A 17070-nucleotide genomic window follows, 5' to 3' on the forward strand; every position below is an offset into this window, starting at 1 on the left:
ACTATGAACTCCAAATCCGGAACTCAACTACTAGGTTCGGAGCAGATTCGTAGACTTTGGAACTAGTTGGAGTAGTAGGTTCGTATAACCAACTCCTAGCTATGAACTCCAAATCCGGAGCTCAACTATTAGGCTCGGAGCTCTAATTACTACTCCGAACCTAAACATGTTTTTCTGTTGTTTAAGTCAATAAAGGAGACCTATTTGACTTAGGAAACATGGGTTTCTAGAAGAGTCAAGATGAGACTTAACAAGAGACAGTCTCCTAGTTAAACACTAATTGGGAAACCTCATCTATTCATCAAGATGATACTTAACAAGAGACGGTCTCCTAGTTAAACACTAATTGGGAAACCTCATCTATTCTTATAAATAGAATAGTTGAACTATACTTTGAGTTTGATTCCTATACACAGGATACGTAGGCAGCCATTAAAGAACGTGGTTCAACTCATCATCTTCTAAATCTCTTCTTCTTATTGATTCAATACTTCTAGTTGTTCTTTGATCATCAACAAAATATTTGTGTTTCTTGATTAGGAAAAATCATCACACAGTATCCATCATCGTTTCCTTTGAGTAGCACGGCAGGCAAAAGTCATATACACAAAACCGACCATCGTCAATGGCCTTCATTGCATGGCTGCAAGGAATACTAACTTGTTGAAAAAAACCACATGTACAACATTTTTTTAGTAGGTCAACTGTATCTGTACGCCCTACGCTAGTAATCGAGTATACGTACTCACTAGCCTTTATTGTAGTGAACGGCCGACTAACATAACGAGAGGAAATGATTACAACCTCAGCTGATTTCGTCAACTTTGTCTTCAGCTTCGAAGCCATGACCCGATAGTCATAAAAGTGCCTCATAATGTTCATTCGAATACCATTTAGCAGAGATGTAATTGGCATAGCTCGCTCAGGCATAATCATCTTATTCCAACTCTCGATATGATTTGTATAACAAATTCCATACCTTCTCATTTCAGCATAGGCAAATGACCCTTGTTCCTTCAGAATCTTTATTATTTTTGCGTAACCTTTACTATCACTACACCAAATGCGACACATGATTCTCACAAAGTCAGCTTTATCATAAGTTTCTGCAGCAATCTTAACTCTCCCTTTGGTACGTGTCTTCTTTGCTAACATTGTTGGAGATATGTTGTGCACAAAAGCAATGGTACGCATTTGGAAGAATTTTTGGCACTGCCTGGAGAATGCTTGTATGCTTATCTGATAATAGAACAAACTTATCTGTAGGACCAACTACAACATCTCTGAGTTTTTGAAGAAACCAATCCCAATGTTCATTACTCTCTTTTGGGACTACACCAACTGCAATTGGAAAGCAATGACTATCTCCATCAACAGAAAGAGCAGTTAGGATGACAGACTTGTATCTGCCCTTCATGAAAGTTCCATCAATCATAATCAACGGACGAAGGCACCTTCTATAGGCACGAACAATTATGCCATAGCTCACAAACAAACGTTCAAACCTGTGCTCGCTTGTTGTTATTACATCAGTGTGGCAATCTGGATCAATTTTCTTCAATTCTTTAAAATAAACTGGTAGCATCTGGTATGATTGACTGAAGCTGCCCCTTATCTATGTCGAAACAAAATACACCAGCTCAAGTTACATATGCCTAATAGTTACATGCCATGACAGATACAAGTTAATCGAAAATATGATACATGTTCTTCATAGCATACTATAAAGAATAATTTGGTGTACATAGTATACCCTAAACATAGAATTGTACTAAGACTTTATATATTGCTACTAGTTATCCTCATAGTTGCTGACAGTTACAATAATACTCTGACCTTTTCTAACGTAATTTCTCTAGCTCTCCACGCAACTTTATATGTCACATCAGTTAGTTGTGACTGTTTCACCTCCAACTGAAGGTTCTTTGCAGTCAGTTCTTCATTGTCCTTAAGCTTGGACATAACAATTTCTGAAACCCACTTTGCATCTGCTTGTGAATTTTTAGAAACAACCTTATCTTGTACACAAGTGTGTGCATCTCTAAGAGTTATAACCACCCACATATCAGACCCAGTTGCAGATTTTGCATACAAATGAAATGGACAGTTAGTTGCCTTACACTTGATTACTAACTTTTGGGAGATAGTATTGCAACGATGTAAATCAAACATGTGTGCAATTGTATAAATTTTCATGTCTTTCACAAGATCATCTCGAGTGGCATAGTGCTAACCTACTTTAGGGGGTACAAACTTCAACCCCTCATTACAAGGATTTACAACCTCACTTTGGTTCGTAGTGGTTTTTGGACTATGAGAACCACACAAAGGATCATATCCTTGACGTAGGTCTTCAGAATTCAGATCTTTAGCACCAATAACCCTAGCATCAATCATTCCCTCCAATTCGAAATCAATCTCACCTTCCTCATCGCCATCATTCACAACTGTCATAGGTGTGTCCCCCACAAATACTCTTGACTTTGATTCGGAGTCGACCATATATCGCCATCATCACAATCGTATTCTTCAACTTGATCATCTTCATCATCTTCAACTACCACAACTTCACCCGCAGCAGCATCTTCATATTCATTTGGAAATTCAACATCCTCATTACTTCGAGAACTGCCGATTATGTTTTCTTGAGGAATGTCAGTTGTATCAACTAAATCATTTAGTATTTGAACTTCATTTTCATATTCATTATTCAACCTCCTCATTACTTCGAGAACTGTCGATTATGTTTTCTTTAGGAATGTCAGTTGTATCAACTAAATCATTTAGTATTTAAACTTCATCTTCATCTTCATCTTCATTTTGAAATTCAACCTCTTCATTACTTCGAGGACTGGCAATTATGTATTCTTCTGGAATGTCAGCTGTATCTCCATATGCATTTTGAGAATCAAACTCTTCATAGTCTGGTAGATCAGCATCTTCAATACCAGTGGGATCGTCATCTGCATTATAATAGGTCAACCATTAGTGCACGGACTATCAGCGACTTAAACTATAATTATCCCCTATAATGTTTATACTGCTCACCTTCAATGACAATTGGAAGAGGTATCATTTCTTCTATTGATTTGCAACTACCAACTGCACTTGAGCTTCCCTTTGGGAACAAATCTAAAATGGTTACTAAATGTGAGTAATTGAACAGACATTTATGCGTAACTAACAAATTTACAGGTGTTGTCACACCCCGAATTTCGATAAATCAGATAATATAAATGATATCCGACTCCTCGATATCCGAGATGTGACAACAACCTCAAAACCCAAACTATATCATAACCCTTAATGAATAATAACACATGCGGAAAACAAATATAATAAAATACTCAAAACAATCCACTTATCATTATGAATACTTGTGATCAGAATTAAGTTACAACTTCTTCACTTAATAAGAATACGGAAAAATAAATTAAACATATGTCCCCAACAAATTTCCACTACATCTCTGAGGAAAAATGAAACAACATCTTATTGAAAATAAATGCTAACATCAATCCCGAGCAGCCCGCCACCTTCTCGAACATCAGCTAACCCTGTCCAGGCTGATCGACTATGTTCATATAAGAACACACCCGATTAGCAAACATGCAAATCGGGTCAACATTATAAATAATGTTGGTATGAGTAGCCTTAGAAAACCATATAGATATACATAAAATTTTATTCTTTACAGGGCAGGTAGTTCCTCCATCGAGGCGCCTTAGCTTAAGGTAGTTAGTTCCTTCATAAAGGCACCTTAGCTTCTAACTATGAGTAAATAACTTATGGCATCCTAATACTTACCGTTATGCATGCTCTATCGCAGAGTGGGTCCTCTCTGCAAGAATAATTAGTTTAACCCACTCTCCTGCAAAGCAATTTGTGATAATCATAGCATAAATGGAAACTTAACTTGCTAACCACACCGAAGGGAAAAAGTAACATATCAGTAACATTTATCAAGTGTCCCTAGTAACACGTCGTCTCTATGTTTTACCTAGTTTTCCTGGCTACCACAATCGCTACCCAACGCCGAACATGTACATCCACATGCCTCCCCTTACATAATGAACCACTCCGTAATAACTACCCGAAGCGAGATGCGCGACACCGTAAATCCTCACACGGAAGCAATTATGTAAGTAATGCCCCTATTCGGCATAAAATATTGCGCATCATCGTTCTATTTTGCGAACGGAATAATCAAGCCACTATTCGGCTACGATTGCCCAACACATGGGTCAATCACATCTTATATATACACCCAACACATGGGTCAATCATATCACATACGCCCACACAAGGCAAATCACATGAGTTGTGGTAGTCAGGTTCTAGGATTTTCGTTACGTAATTTATTCCAAAGTATATATCTATGCATCTTAAAATTTCTCTATTTTCACGTGTCAATATTAACACAAGATCAACGTCAAATCTATATTAGATACTGACCAACAAGTTTATACAAGTATCACCCACATCCTATCATCGGATTGGTCCATAAATTCAATCTATAACATTTTTGGAAAAAGTCAACAGTCAACGGGTCAACAGTCAACCCAACAGTCAACGGTCCTAACCGGTGGTCATTCCACCCGGTCCTCACCCAAATCCATATTTAAAAAGTTCAAACCCTGGTCCTAGGCGACTGGGCTAAACTGACCCGGGTTAACCCGGCCCATAACTGATCTGGCCCAATTGGAAATCTCAAAATTAAGTAGATTCCATGCGACCCAATTCAAATTTTAGGACCAGCCCACATAAACCTTGCAAACCGGCCCAACTAATTAGTCCTAAGTCCAAAACTACACAGCGACCTGGAGCACTGGATCGCTCACTCGGTCATCCCTTCCGCAGCAACAGCCGCTCCTTCCAGCCACCCCCAAAAAACCTTCACACACCACCCAAATCTATCTAAGCGAAAATGGTGTGGGTGAAAAACCCCACCACTTTGCTTCACCAAGCACCCCCGATTTTCAGTTAGAAAACACTTCAAAAATTTGTTAGATCCGACCACCATCACTGTTCTTGGGAGTTTTCGAACCCCCACAAACTCTCTACCACCACCATACCTCATACCAACAACCCTCAATATACCAAAACAGTTCAAACACGAAGTAAAAACAAAACAATCAAAATACTCAGTAACTCAGTAATGGCCAAAATGGCGTTTTTGGCAGAGGAGGAGGTTAGGGGCTCGCGCCTCCCTTCCCCACCACCTAATGGTGTAGGTAGTACTAACAACTCTTCAGAGTATCTAACATGTACAGGAAAAATCCATGGTTGTTCAGAACAAAAACGGCATGAAAAGTAATAGAACGGTGGTTCTTCAGTAACCGAAAATGTGGTCTGTGTCTGTGTCTAGATGCGAGAAACAATCAAGAATAACCACTCACAATAAGAATAATCTTTGTAGAGAAAAAGAGCAGACAATGAAGGATGAACAAAACATGGTTTTAAAGTCCGATTCGTGTGTCTATATAATGGAAAACCGAAAAGATAAACTACTCACTTTATGTGTTAACAGCAACAGAAAATATCGACGACAATAATGAAAGATCCAATCCCAGCTAGCTCGCGAAATCCGTGTTCTTCTCCACTGTTGGCTTGTGTGTGTTGTGTGAGGTTTTTCCAGAAAAACAAGTTCCTACGAAGACACCCTATATTTTCCTTAACTTCCAAATTACTACATAATCTTATATCCTAACTATGGAAATATTATTTCTATTAAAAGGATTATATATATGTTACTTAGGTTAATACTTTGTTTCCTTTTTATTTAAAGCTTTTCCAAAAATGAAAGATACACTATCCATATTCAAAAATTCAAATGCTAGTTTCCTATATTAACATTATTCGAAATTTCTATTTAGTATTCCCTCCTTAACTATTTGGTATTCCATATGCTCGCACGTTGACAAGAAAATACAGTCAAATACAGAAAATATTAATTATAGTTACGCAAATAATGTAAATATAAAATAGGGGTCTTACAGGTGTACTACTTGTTCCCCATCCCTCACCTGCCATGACCTTTTCGAATGTCTCCAAGCTGTGTGGGACATTTTCAATGACATTTTCATTTTCCACATCTTGCAATTGACGAGTTATAGTTGAAGGTTGTTCTAGCGAACTGTCTGGGAACACAGCATTTATAACCGTCAGCAACCAAACCATTTACTAGAACTAAGAATAACTAAAATAAAATTAGTGATTTACCTATTGGTTCGTCCACAAGTTTAAATTGATTAAAAGAATATTTCTGTCGAGCTAGCACTTTTTATTTCAAAAAAGATTGTTTCCTTGGAGAATCTGTAATTGGAATTTCTTCATTGAGTTTTCTTAATACAATATTCTCCACCACTTGATCCAGGACAAGCACTCTTTGGCAGCAGAGAAGGTTTAAACGGCTCACTACAAACTTGTTTCTTCTTTGTACTAGGAATTCCATAACTTGATCCAGGACTTGCACTTCTAACCATTTCTTGTTTAAATAGCTCACTACTGACCGGTTTATTCTTCACTCTAGGTTGTCCACCACCTTTTCCACGAGTAACACTATCTCGCTTTAAAATTTCGGTCTTTAACTTTTTGTTCTTCACAGTAGGTTGTCCAGGACTTGATCTTCTAATTTGTCCTGCTCCCATACCACATGGTGTGATGACGATTACTTCATTGATAACCCAAACTTTCATTGCTTTCGTTAGAGTCTTCTTCTGCTTCTTAATCATGTTCAAGTAGTCGGTTTCTTTATCGATTCTACAAGGGGACTTGTTTATCAAATACCTAACAGAAAAACCCAATCTTATGCGCGATGACACAGCTTCAACAAGACACATGAATCTTTCAAAAGGAGTATCCACATCAAACACTCTCAATTTCACCTCACCCCCTAGATACTTTATCACACCATACTTGTCAGATTTCATCTCACCATCATAATAAATAAGCATATCGAATGAACCTGAAAAAATACAAAGTTAGCACAATAAAAAGTATGAGCTTTTAATAAAACGATAGTAAAGTTCTTTAATTTATTGTTCTACATTTATGACATTCTTGTAGCAATACCATAACTATGACAACAAAATCAACTTGGAAATGGTAAACCACTATGAAAATCTTATAAAAAAAATACTCACACTTCTACGTAAAACTACAAAGAAGCAAACCGAAACATAAACCTACATAGAAACAAACCAACACTAAAGACAACTAAACAAACATCAAAACTGACCATTATCGAGGTTTGAGTTCTTTTCATCCATCACAATCCTTAGAAAAATCGAAAAGAAGAAGAGAGTAGAAGATCAAAAAATAAGAACCCAGAGAAAAAAGTGTAGCTTTGGAACTTTGTAAAAACTTTTTGAGATTGGCACAAAAAATGAGGTAAATATTGTCTCGTCTTTGAATTACAAAAACAACGTAAAAGTTGCTGATAGTAGGTCCATAAGTTGTCGGTTCCTGATTCCCACAATAGCTAATGTCCGTTTTCATTTTTGTTGGGTTGAAATCCAACAGTCATTAATCGCTGGTACGTATCGCTAAGAGAATCTAACGGATAGATATAATTGTGCATGTCAACATCAGAAGTACAAGATGAGAGAGTGTGTTGCAGAGGAGAGAGAATGTTGTACAGAAGAGCAAAAGGGTTGCAGAGAAATTGAAAGGCATGGCCGGTTGGAGAACAATAATGTGTATTTATTATGGCCGATTCAGGCAATTACTCTTTATTTAGGCACCTAGTATAGTTTACATGCGTTTGTTAGAATTGAAGCCAATCAAATATGTTACATATATAAATTGTGAGCTCCAAGCAGTGCTTCCCTTCCTTTAGATCTTAAATACAGGTTGTCAAGTCTTCACGACTAAAAATGCTTGTTTGACAACCATAATATGTACACAGCTTAGGCTCCGATCATCCGATAAAGGGGTAACAAAATCGGGTTGTGCATGGATTGGTGTAGTAAAGATTTCTTCACGCTTTCAAAGCAATTCTCATCCTAGCCAAGTCTCTCATTGGAAGAAACGACACAATGTCACAAATTACGGATTCGGGAAGATGGGTGATTGTGAAATTTGAATCGACTGCCAAAACTTTCTCCATTTGATGTTTTTCACGCATCCTAGTTAAATTGGAAATCAGTATTGTAAAAATATTGAAACTTCAAAAACAATTAAGAGATTCTATTTAAACCATAGTACAAATGTCGGGTAATTTTGTGAAATGTTGCGGTTTTCAGTTGAACCCAAACAAAAATATTGTTGATATTTAACAGTAATGGAAATTTGGAAACTCATCTTACAAGTGAAATACGCAAACAGTCATGACATTTTCGGTTAACTACGTTCTCTCATCAGAATTATAGAGATGCACATTCACATGCATATGTATGCAAACCCAATGAAACTCTGACCATCAGTGGGCTACGTGGGACTATCCCACACCAATACAATACTCAAAGAAGCCCAAGGGAACCCAGGAGTCATTCAGTCATCCAAATAATACTTTTGTTTGGACTATATTGCTAGTTCCATCCATTTTAGTTACACCTATAGTTCAGGATTTCAGAATTTTTAAAATTCTGAAAATTTGGAAAACCAAAATTGTTAATATTTCGACCCAGGTCATATTTTGATTTTGACTAATTTCGGAATCATCAATATTTTGACCTATGTTGTTTTTTCCGTTTTTTTTAAACCGAAATATCTGATGAAATTCTGACATTTCGTCTATACAAAATATTCTTTTATAGTAAAATAAGCCAAATTCATTTAATTTGGAGCTAAATATTGTCATTTTAAAGTTTTATAAGCATGTAAAAATACCTAATTACTCTCCAAATCACCATTTTCCATACATATGGTCGCCACATCACCAAGTCGGTCCAATTTGAATTGTTTTAATTAGTAGCAACTACATGTCTTATTCCTATTGGTTTTGTTTTGTTGTAAGTTAGTATAATTATTAGTAGTTGATGTTTATAAATTTTTGAGAATAAATAAAGAGAGACTTTTTTATTTGTTTTAATTAAAGTGTGGATTTTGCTATATTGTTGCTACATTAGGAAGAGTCTAAACTAATGCTCTTTGTGTCATCTAAAAAATGAATCATTTGAATTGCCTAACAATGCATTAGTTCTCTTACCAATTTGATGTTTTCTTTTTGTACTGAAGGGATGTGATGCATCTATATTGCTTGACATTGGCAGCAACTTTGATAGTGAGAAAAGGTCTAAACCCAACTAGAACACAGCTCAGGGATTCAATGTCACTAACGACATAAAGTCAGCTCTCAAGAAAAATTGTCCATGCACTGTCTCGGGTGTCGATGTCCTTGCTCTTGCTGCAAGAGAATATGTAGTTTTGGTACATACCAAATTAATCATAACATTTTTTTTATTAAACTCACTTTAATAAAGTAGGAAAAAGAAAATTCTCAAAAGTAGAAAAAATAGTGGAATTATAATTTTGAACATGGATATTTTTGGAAAGAAAGAGTGCAATTACCTATCTAACCTTATAGAAATTTGATTTTACTAACTATTTGTTCTTTGGGTGATGTAATATGAAGAAACTGGTGAGGACAGAATTCAAAAACAAAATCGTGGCGATAGAGACATCACTGTGACTCGATTTGTTCTCTTTATAGAAGTTAGATATACTTACCGTCTAATTAATCAGAAAAATTGGTTAGCTAGACTTAATCCACCCCCTACCCCTCATTTTCAAAAATATTAGTGATACCCCAGTTACAAGATCCAACAACTATGATAAGGAAATTTTAGCTTCTAAAAGCATTTTTAGTGAAGACACCAATTCATATGCAAACACCAAATTCTTGAAATTTTGGTTTAAAACCATATTTAGTGGAAACACTAATTCATTTCAACATAAAAAAAATCAGCAAATTAAATTGAATCGATTTGGTGTTTGGTTTGATGTTTAACTAAATATACTACGTGGTTTTTTTTATAACCACGCATATCAAACACTACACGTGTAGTCCCTCCCCCCCCCCCCCCTCAAAATAAATGTTACGTGTCATTGGTTTTCATATTTTTTTTCTTTGTGGTCTCCCCCAGGCAAATCAAAACAAATCATTTGGTGCTGAAATTTTGATTTCTGGGTTGAACATGTTTGGTTTTTTTTTATGAGAAATACTAGCGAGCTTCCACTCTAGCGGAATAACACCATGATACCCCCGCAAGAAAACACATTTCTTTTCCTTTGTGTTTTTTTTTCTCTCTCTCTCTCTACCCTCTCTCCTCTTGAACCTTTCCCATTTATGACTTGTTATCATCTCTCAAAAATTAAGTTCTCTTTGAAGTTTCAATGGCTACTATGAAGCCAAAAAATTCTTACAAGTTATTGTGTTTCATTACCACATATTAATTTTTTTTACGAGTTTTAATCCAAAGAATTCTTTGAACTTCCTCCTATCTCCCTCTATCACTGTTGATCTCACATCAATAAGAATTTGAGATGGATTTTTTCATTGTTTTGATTGTGATTTCTTTGATTTTGAGTTGGGTTTTCTTCCCTTGAGTAGCCTTAGGTGTCGTTTGTTTTTCTGAGCTTCTGAATGTTGAATGTTTGATGCTAAATGGCCCATCCTCTAAATGTTGAACTCTGAAAAACATGTTTGTTTTTATTAAAATAATCTGGTTCTGAATGCTGAATATAAATCATTCAGACAATTTTACCCATGCTATCTATTTTAAACACTAACTTGATTTCTTATAAAACAAAATATATATTAGATTTGAGGAGGGGAGATGGATTATTGAAGAAAAGAAATGATAAATAAATTTATTTTAAAATATGTTTTCACAAATATATTTTAACGGTTTATTTTCATATTTTGTTTACTTTCAAAAAGTATATATGTAATTCTATTTTTAACAAAGTGGATATCATTCACCCTAAAAAATGAAAAACCTATAATGCCATCATCAAATTTTGAAAAACCGATTTTGAAGTCATAAAGGTCAAGATAAGAAAGTAGATGGGTTCTTAAGAAAGGGCAAGAAGGGACTTCATTGTTTCAAATATTATAATTCAGCATTCAGGAGGAATTTTGGTGTGGAATGCTGAATGCTGAAACTACCACTGAATGTTTAAACTACTTAATTAAAAAAACAAACAAATTTTTGCTACCACTGAATGTTTAAACTACTTAATTAAAAAAACAAACAAATTTTTGAGCCTATGAATGCTTAAAACTTAAGTTTAAGAGGCTCTGAATGCTGAATCCAAAAAAAACAAACAACCACTTATGCTAAATTTAGTTTTAGTTCATTAATTTTTCTTCTAGTATATTATTGTTAGAGCACATAGTTTATGTAAATCCTTTTTCTCTAATAAGCTTCAATGAAATCAATTTGATTTATTTTGATTGCAAAAAAAAATAAAAAATTAGGTCTGCTTCTTACAATAAGTTGTAGAAGAAGAAGAAGAATGGAGCTGGTTTTTGTTGTTGCATGAAATAAAGAATGGAGAAGAAAGCATACGTACTGCTGCGTGTAGTCTTACTGACTTGTTTGTGTTTTGTTATGGAAAGTGCGGAGAGGACCAGTTGCGATAGTCGGTAGGTGAAAAAGTTTGGATTCTTTGGAGGTATCACGGTGCTACCCCACTAGAGGGGTAGCTTGCTAGCATTTCTCTTTTTTTATTTGGTGTTTTTGAGTTTTTTCACGGTTAAATCTAGACACCAACTCAAATATCAACACCAACTCCTCGAAAATTTGATAAAAACCATCTTTTTAGTGCTTCACCAATCATTCATTCTAATGGGTGTCAAGGTTGTTGTTTCTGCAAATGTACAGATCGCACGGTTTATCAAGTACTCCGTGGGCGTTTTCCTTAGGCCCACACTGTTTTATAAGTACAACGTGGGCGTTTTTCACAAGTCCACGATAGTTTATCAAGTGCAGGCGTTACAATATGCAACCTACAGTCCTACACGTACGTCCTTGATGTTATTTCCAAATAAAACCCCACGAGCAATATAACCAAAATCACTTCGTCTTCGTCCTTGTCCTTGGAGTTCCTCATCTCCAGTAAATCCAAGATACACCTTGCTTGAAAAATGTAGTTCTCGATTACTCTAAAATATTGCAAAATAGCTTATAAAACGTTAACATACTTTTCTAAAGTTCTATTATCAAGTTATTTCATATATGGCATTAATAGACTCGTAAAATCCAATAGATTGCCTACTTGATACTTTGTATTAAGAATAATAATGACAGATTGTTAAGGAGAAAAGGATACAACCTCGCCACTGAAATTGGAACGACTTGGTATCTGATTAATTTTTGTTTGAGTAATCAAAGCAGAAGTTAAGATTATTTATTCTTGTTGATCGGACTTAAACTGATTTGATTGGCGATGGGTATTCAAAAGTTTTCAGAGAGTTTTCGAAGAAGACGAAGTGCTTTGGGAGGTTTGGGTTTTGTTCGTGGGCTATTATGGCCGGTTTATCAAGTTCTGCGTGGGCTTTGGGTTTTCTCGGGCGCGGATTATAAATAGCAGTGTTGTTTGGTGATGATTTATTTGGTGTTTGAGTCCTTGTACAAAATATCATAATATGGGTGTTTATTAATACTCAATTTTTTAATATGTATCGTGGATATATCATCTTCTTTGGTGATATTTTACATTGTTTGATATGTAAATATCGATGATATATCTAAAATATCAACAAATATCGTGAATATTATGTATATTTTACGATATGTCATTTATATTTATTTGAAATATAATGGTAAATATTAAATAAAATTGTTAACTAAACAAAATATCACCAAATATCCACAAATATCGCAATATATCCTAAAATATTATAAATATTGTCGAAATATCATCGATATTGGCAGCTGTATATATCTCTAAACTTATCGTGATATTTATATATTTTTTGCTGAAATCTCGATATTTATCACGATATTTTATACTATGGTTTGAGTTGGGTTTAAATGTTACTGATTTTCACCTCTCTCGATTGAAGATGCTCTAGGACTACTCAATGCGGATCAAGTTTTCTTAACAAAGAATAATGACCATGGAGTTAGTGAAGATGTATGCTGAAAAATTCGGAGTTTTTTTTCAAACAGTTTGTTCAATCAATAGTAAAGATGAGTAGTATTTCACCTTTGACCGGCCGATAGGCGAGATTATTAGCAAATCTTGCATGAAGTTGAATGATAATTAATATCTAGACGTGCAATGCGTGATAATTTTCTATGAATATTCCACATTTTTAAGTGTTTGGCATGCTAATATGCCTAGTGTTTTGCTACATATTATAGGTTTGAGAGAATTTGGCACAATTTGCGTTTTCTTTAGGTACCCATTGTAGTTTCTTGCACTTGTTAGAGCATCATCAACGCGCTACTATAAACCATTTCTAATGTGACAGGTAGCAATTTATTTAACAATTCGGGCCCCCAACGCATTTCTATAAACCACGTTTCTATCCCAGCAATTGTTAAAATCAAAACCATTTCTATAACCATTTTTTGATAAGATAAAATTTATTGATGAAGCCACAAAATGGCACTATTACAAATTGGGTGAGAGAGCTACTCACGCCGTCTACATTACATAACACTAGAAACCCACTGCAAAATGACATCCAAATCATGAAGTAGCTCAAAAAAGGGAATCCCTGCCAGTGTATCATTAAGTCTTCAAATCGATAATCCCAGTTCCTGATCGATCCCCCAAGCCAATACTAGACTAAAACCTTTACACTAGTACACGTGCGATCCATCCTAACCTGTTTTTGCCTAAATAATTATATAAAATTTTGTGAGAATTATAGAAATGGTTCATACCATCTCGATGGGAACCAGAATTCAGTGGAAAATTAAAGAAGAATTATAGCTTTTTGAAAGAGGGACTCTTAACTCAAATTCTAACTATATATGTAAATAGAATATAGATATCCATACTAATATTAACACTAATACACATGCTTCAGCCTCTACAAGTGGCATGAAATTTGTTGGATTGAAATTTGTAAATAGAATATAGATATCATTTATTTGTTTTTGGATTGAAATTATCGTTCAAATTTCAAAATACACACACCATGACATGACAATTTAAATATTACCCAAAAAGTATAAAAGCAAAGTTTTTGGATTAATTTATCACTAAAAATGTAAGAGTTGGAGACTTAAAGTAAGAGTGAGGACATAAAGTATATAAAAAATAACAAAAGCGCAACTGAATTTTCATTCATTCCTTCTTTTTTTTTGGAACCGAATTTTAAAAAAATTCGCCAATCCGTATTATATGTTTCAAGGCAAAAAATTGCAAATTATTCCGAATTTTTCAAACATTCAGAAATATTATACGTTTTGCCCTTCAAAAATTCGATTCACGAATTATTTGCGAATAATTCGGTGAATTGCTAACAAGGGTCTTGCTTTGTCTTTACAAAGTATTAATTGTTAAAGCCATTATCATAACCTCTAGCAAATTTACATATTCATGTTTTAGTTGGTTAAAGATGCATGTTTTAATGGAAAGGCCCAAAATCTAGCAAAATGGGCGTCTAGCTTAGCAGACATGGAGCTCTGCCTAAGTGTTGCTCAGACTCTCTATGTATTTCTTTATTATTATAATATATTAAGATGTTTAACAGGAAAAAATGGTTCGAACGGGACAAGTTTAGCTGTCTCTTTTTTGGGTATAAGACAAAAAAAGAAATAGTTTTATATATGTAAAAAATCATTAAAAAAACAAAAAAACAAAACAAAAACAACAACAACATTGGGACGTTACTACTTTAATTTTCCCGTCTATAAAGATAATTCATTATAAAAATCCTTTTGAAAAAGAAAAATTAATTTGGGACGGCACAAGTATAGAAATAAAAATTAACAAAAATGGGCGTTGAAACATAACATGAATTTTGCACTTTCCATTTCTTAAAAAATTGGTGTGTCACAATAAATCTAGCAATTGCGTTAATGGTATGATGCTCTTACTTTGTCAGTAGCCAAATTGTTACATAACTAATTGTGCCTGTAGTTGTAGTATAGTAAATACAAATTCTCAAGTTCTCGTTTGACAACTTTAGTACCCAGCTTAATTAGGCTCTGATCATCCGATGAAGGGGACAAGAATGTTCGACCCTTATGTATGGAGTAGTGTAGGTTGATACTAAATTACTACGTGATCAGATCACATGAAAAGGATTCAATTGACAAGCCCAATACCTCTATGGCACTATATGTTTTACCTCCTTCCAACCAATTGTGTTCTTCGGTGTAATTACTTCAATTCATTTTGTCCGTCTAGAGGGGACAAATTTGGTTTCATTTGTTTAGTATAAATAACCAAAACAATGGTCCAAACTCCAAACAAGATCTCTCTATCTTTATAGAAAACTCTTTTATAGTTAAATCAGTCAAATCCATTTACTTAGGAGCTAAATTCTGACATTTAATTTTAAATTTTCCTAAGCCTGTAAAAATACCTAAATACTTTCCAAATCACTGTCATATATATAGCACTGCGTCACCAAAACAAAAAAAAAATTGATGGACTATATTTCTTAAGCGTGTCAACCTATGGCACGAGAGCTAAATCGGATAAAAGAGGGCAAAGGGCTTCTACTCGTCCCTACTATTTGAAATTTTGAAACTACTATACGACTCACTAGCTTTTGAACCCATCCTACAAACAGGTGTCGTTATATTAAATTATTCTAAAAAAATATTAGCAACTATACAGCGCTATGAGATATAAGATATGAAAATTATATTAATCTCTCATTCAAATTTCTTGCACCACTCTCTATAAAAAGAAAGCACCAAACTTTGATAAAACTCATCGACTTTTTGTTGTTGTTAGGTTTAATAATATAAATTTGATTGAAGTTTTGTGAGAATACCCAATGTGACAAAGATAATATTGAAGCTACTTGAATAGCAAGACATTCCTAATCATAATAAAAGAATTATGATAAACACTACTTAATATGCAAAACTATATTTGTCGAGACATTCTATTCCCCCTACATATAATACAAATATGTTCCAGGGTTAATAGTTCAATGCATTTGCATCAAGTTTCTGATGTTCCATTAATTACTCTTTGAGGTTAGTTCAATGTAGTTGCATCCATTTTCCAATTTCCCGTTAATTATTATTTGAGGTTAGTTCAATGGAATTGCATCAACTTTATGATTTCCCGTTAGATCGTCTCTGATTTTAGTTTAATGTAGTTGCATCTAATTCTGATTTTTCGTTAATTATTCTTTAAGGTTAGTTCAATGCAGTTGCATCCAATTTTCAATTTTATGTTAATTGTTCTTTGAGGTTAGTTCAATGCATTTGCATCAAGTTTTCAATTTCCCGTTAATTATTTTTTTATGTTAGTTCAATGAAATTACATCAAATTTATAATTTCCTGTTAATTATTCATTTAGGTTAGTTCAGTACAGTTTCATCCATTTTTCGATGTTTCATTAATTAGTCTTTGAGATTAGTTTATTGCATTTGCATCTAGTTTCTGATTTCCCGTTAATAACTCTTTAAGGTTATTTCAATACATCTGCATCTAGTTTCAAATTATTTATGTTTTGAGGTTAGTTCGATACAATTACATCTGGTTTCTGATTTCCCGTTAATTATTCTTTGAGGTTATTTCCATGCATTTGCATTTAGTTTCCGATTTCCCACAAATTATTCTATGATGTTAGTTCAATGCAGTTGCATTTGGTTTTTTATTTTATGTTAATTATTTTATGAGATTAGTTCAATGCATTTGCATCTAGTTTTCGGTTTCCCGTTAATTATTGTTTGAGGTTTGTTTGATGCATTTGCATACCGTTTCCGATTTCTCGTTAAATATTTTTCAAGGATTTGCAACAAATTTCTAATTTCCTGTTAGTTATTCTCTGATGTTAGTTTAATGCAGTTGTATCCAGTTTTCAATTTCTAGTTAACTACTTTTTGAGTTTAGTTTATTGTATTTGCATAAAGTTTCCGATTTCCCGTTAATTACGTTTTGAGCTCAATTATGTATTTGAATATAGTTTTTGATTTC

General features: G+C 34.2%; 1 protein-coding gene and 1 long non-coding RNA gene across 2 annotated transcripts; both read right to left on the reverse strand.

Moving 5' to 3' along the window:
* Positions 1-1117: 1117 nt before the first annotated feature.
* LOC147515032 (uncharacterized) lies at positions 1118-2454 on the reverse strand. The gene is made up of 3 exons (XM_086592773.1): positions 2239-2454; positions 1837-2133; positions 1118-1615 (listed from the first exon to the last, which is right to left on the reverse strand). The coding sequence occupies exons 1-3, from the start codon at positions 2452-2454 to the stop codon at positions 1118-1120; spliced, it is 1011 nt and encodes a 336-aa protein (XP_086448899.1).
* An 890-nt stretch (positions 2455-3344) lies between these two features.
* LOC147515033 (uncharacterized) lies at positions 3345-5653 on the reverse strand. Its single transcript, XR_015213349.1, has 2 exons — positions 5516-5653; positions 3345-3574 (listed from the first exon to the last, which is right to left on the reverse strand). It is a non-coding gene; the product is annotated as an uncharacterized LOC147515033 (long non-coding RNA).
* Positions 5654-17070: the final 11417 nt, after the last annotated feature.

The sequence above is a fragment of the Coptis chinensis genome, chromosome 2 (genome assembly GCF_015680905.1).
Source record: "Coptis chinensis isolate HL-2020 chromosome 2, ASM1568090v1, whole genome shotgun sequence".
NCBI classification, from domain to species: Eukaryota; Viridiplantae; Streptophyta; class Magnoliopsida; order Ranunculales; family Ranunculaceae; genus Coptis; species Coptis chinensis.

Coding starts and splice junctions, on each gene's coding strand:
- LOC147515032 (XM_086592773.1), bottom strand. CDS start 2,454: ATGACAGTTGTGAATGATGGCGATGAGGAAGGTGAGATTGATTTCGAA. Junction 2,134..2,238: donor TGAAGTTTGTACCCCCTAAA/GTAGGTTAGCAC, acceptor ATCTCCCAAAAG/TTAGTAATCAAGTGTAAGGC. Junction 1,616..1,836: donor GAGAAATTACGTTAGAAAAG/GTCAGAGTATTA, acceptor GTTTCGACATAG/ATAAGGGGCAGCTTCAGTCA.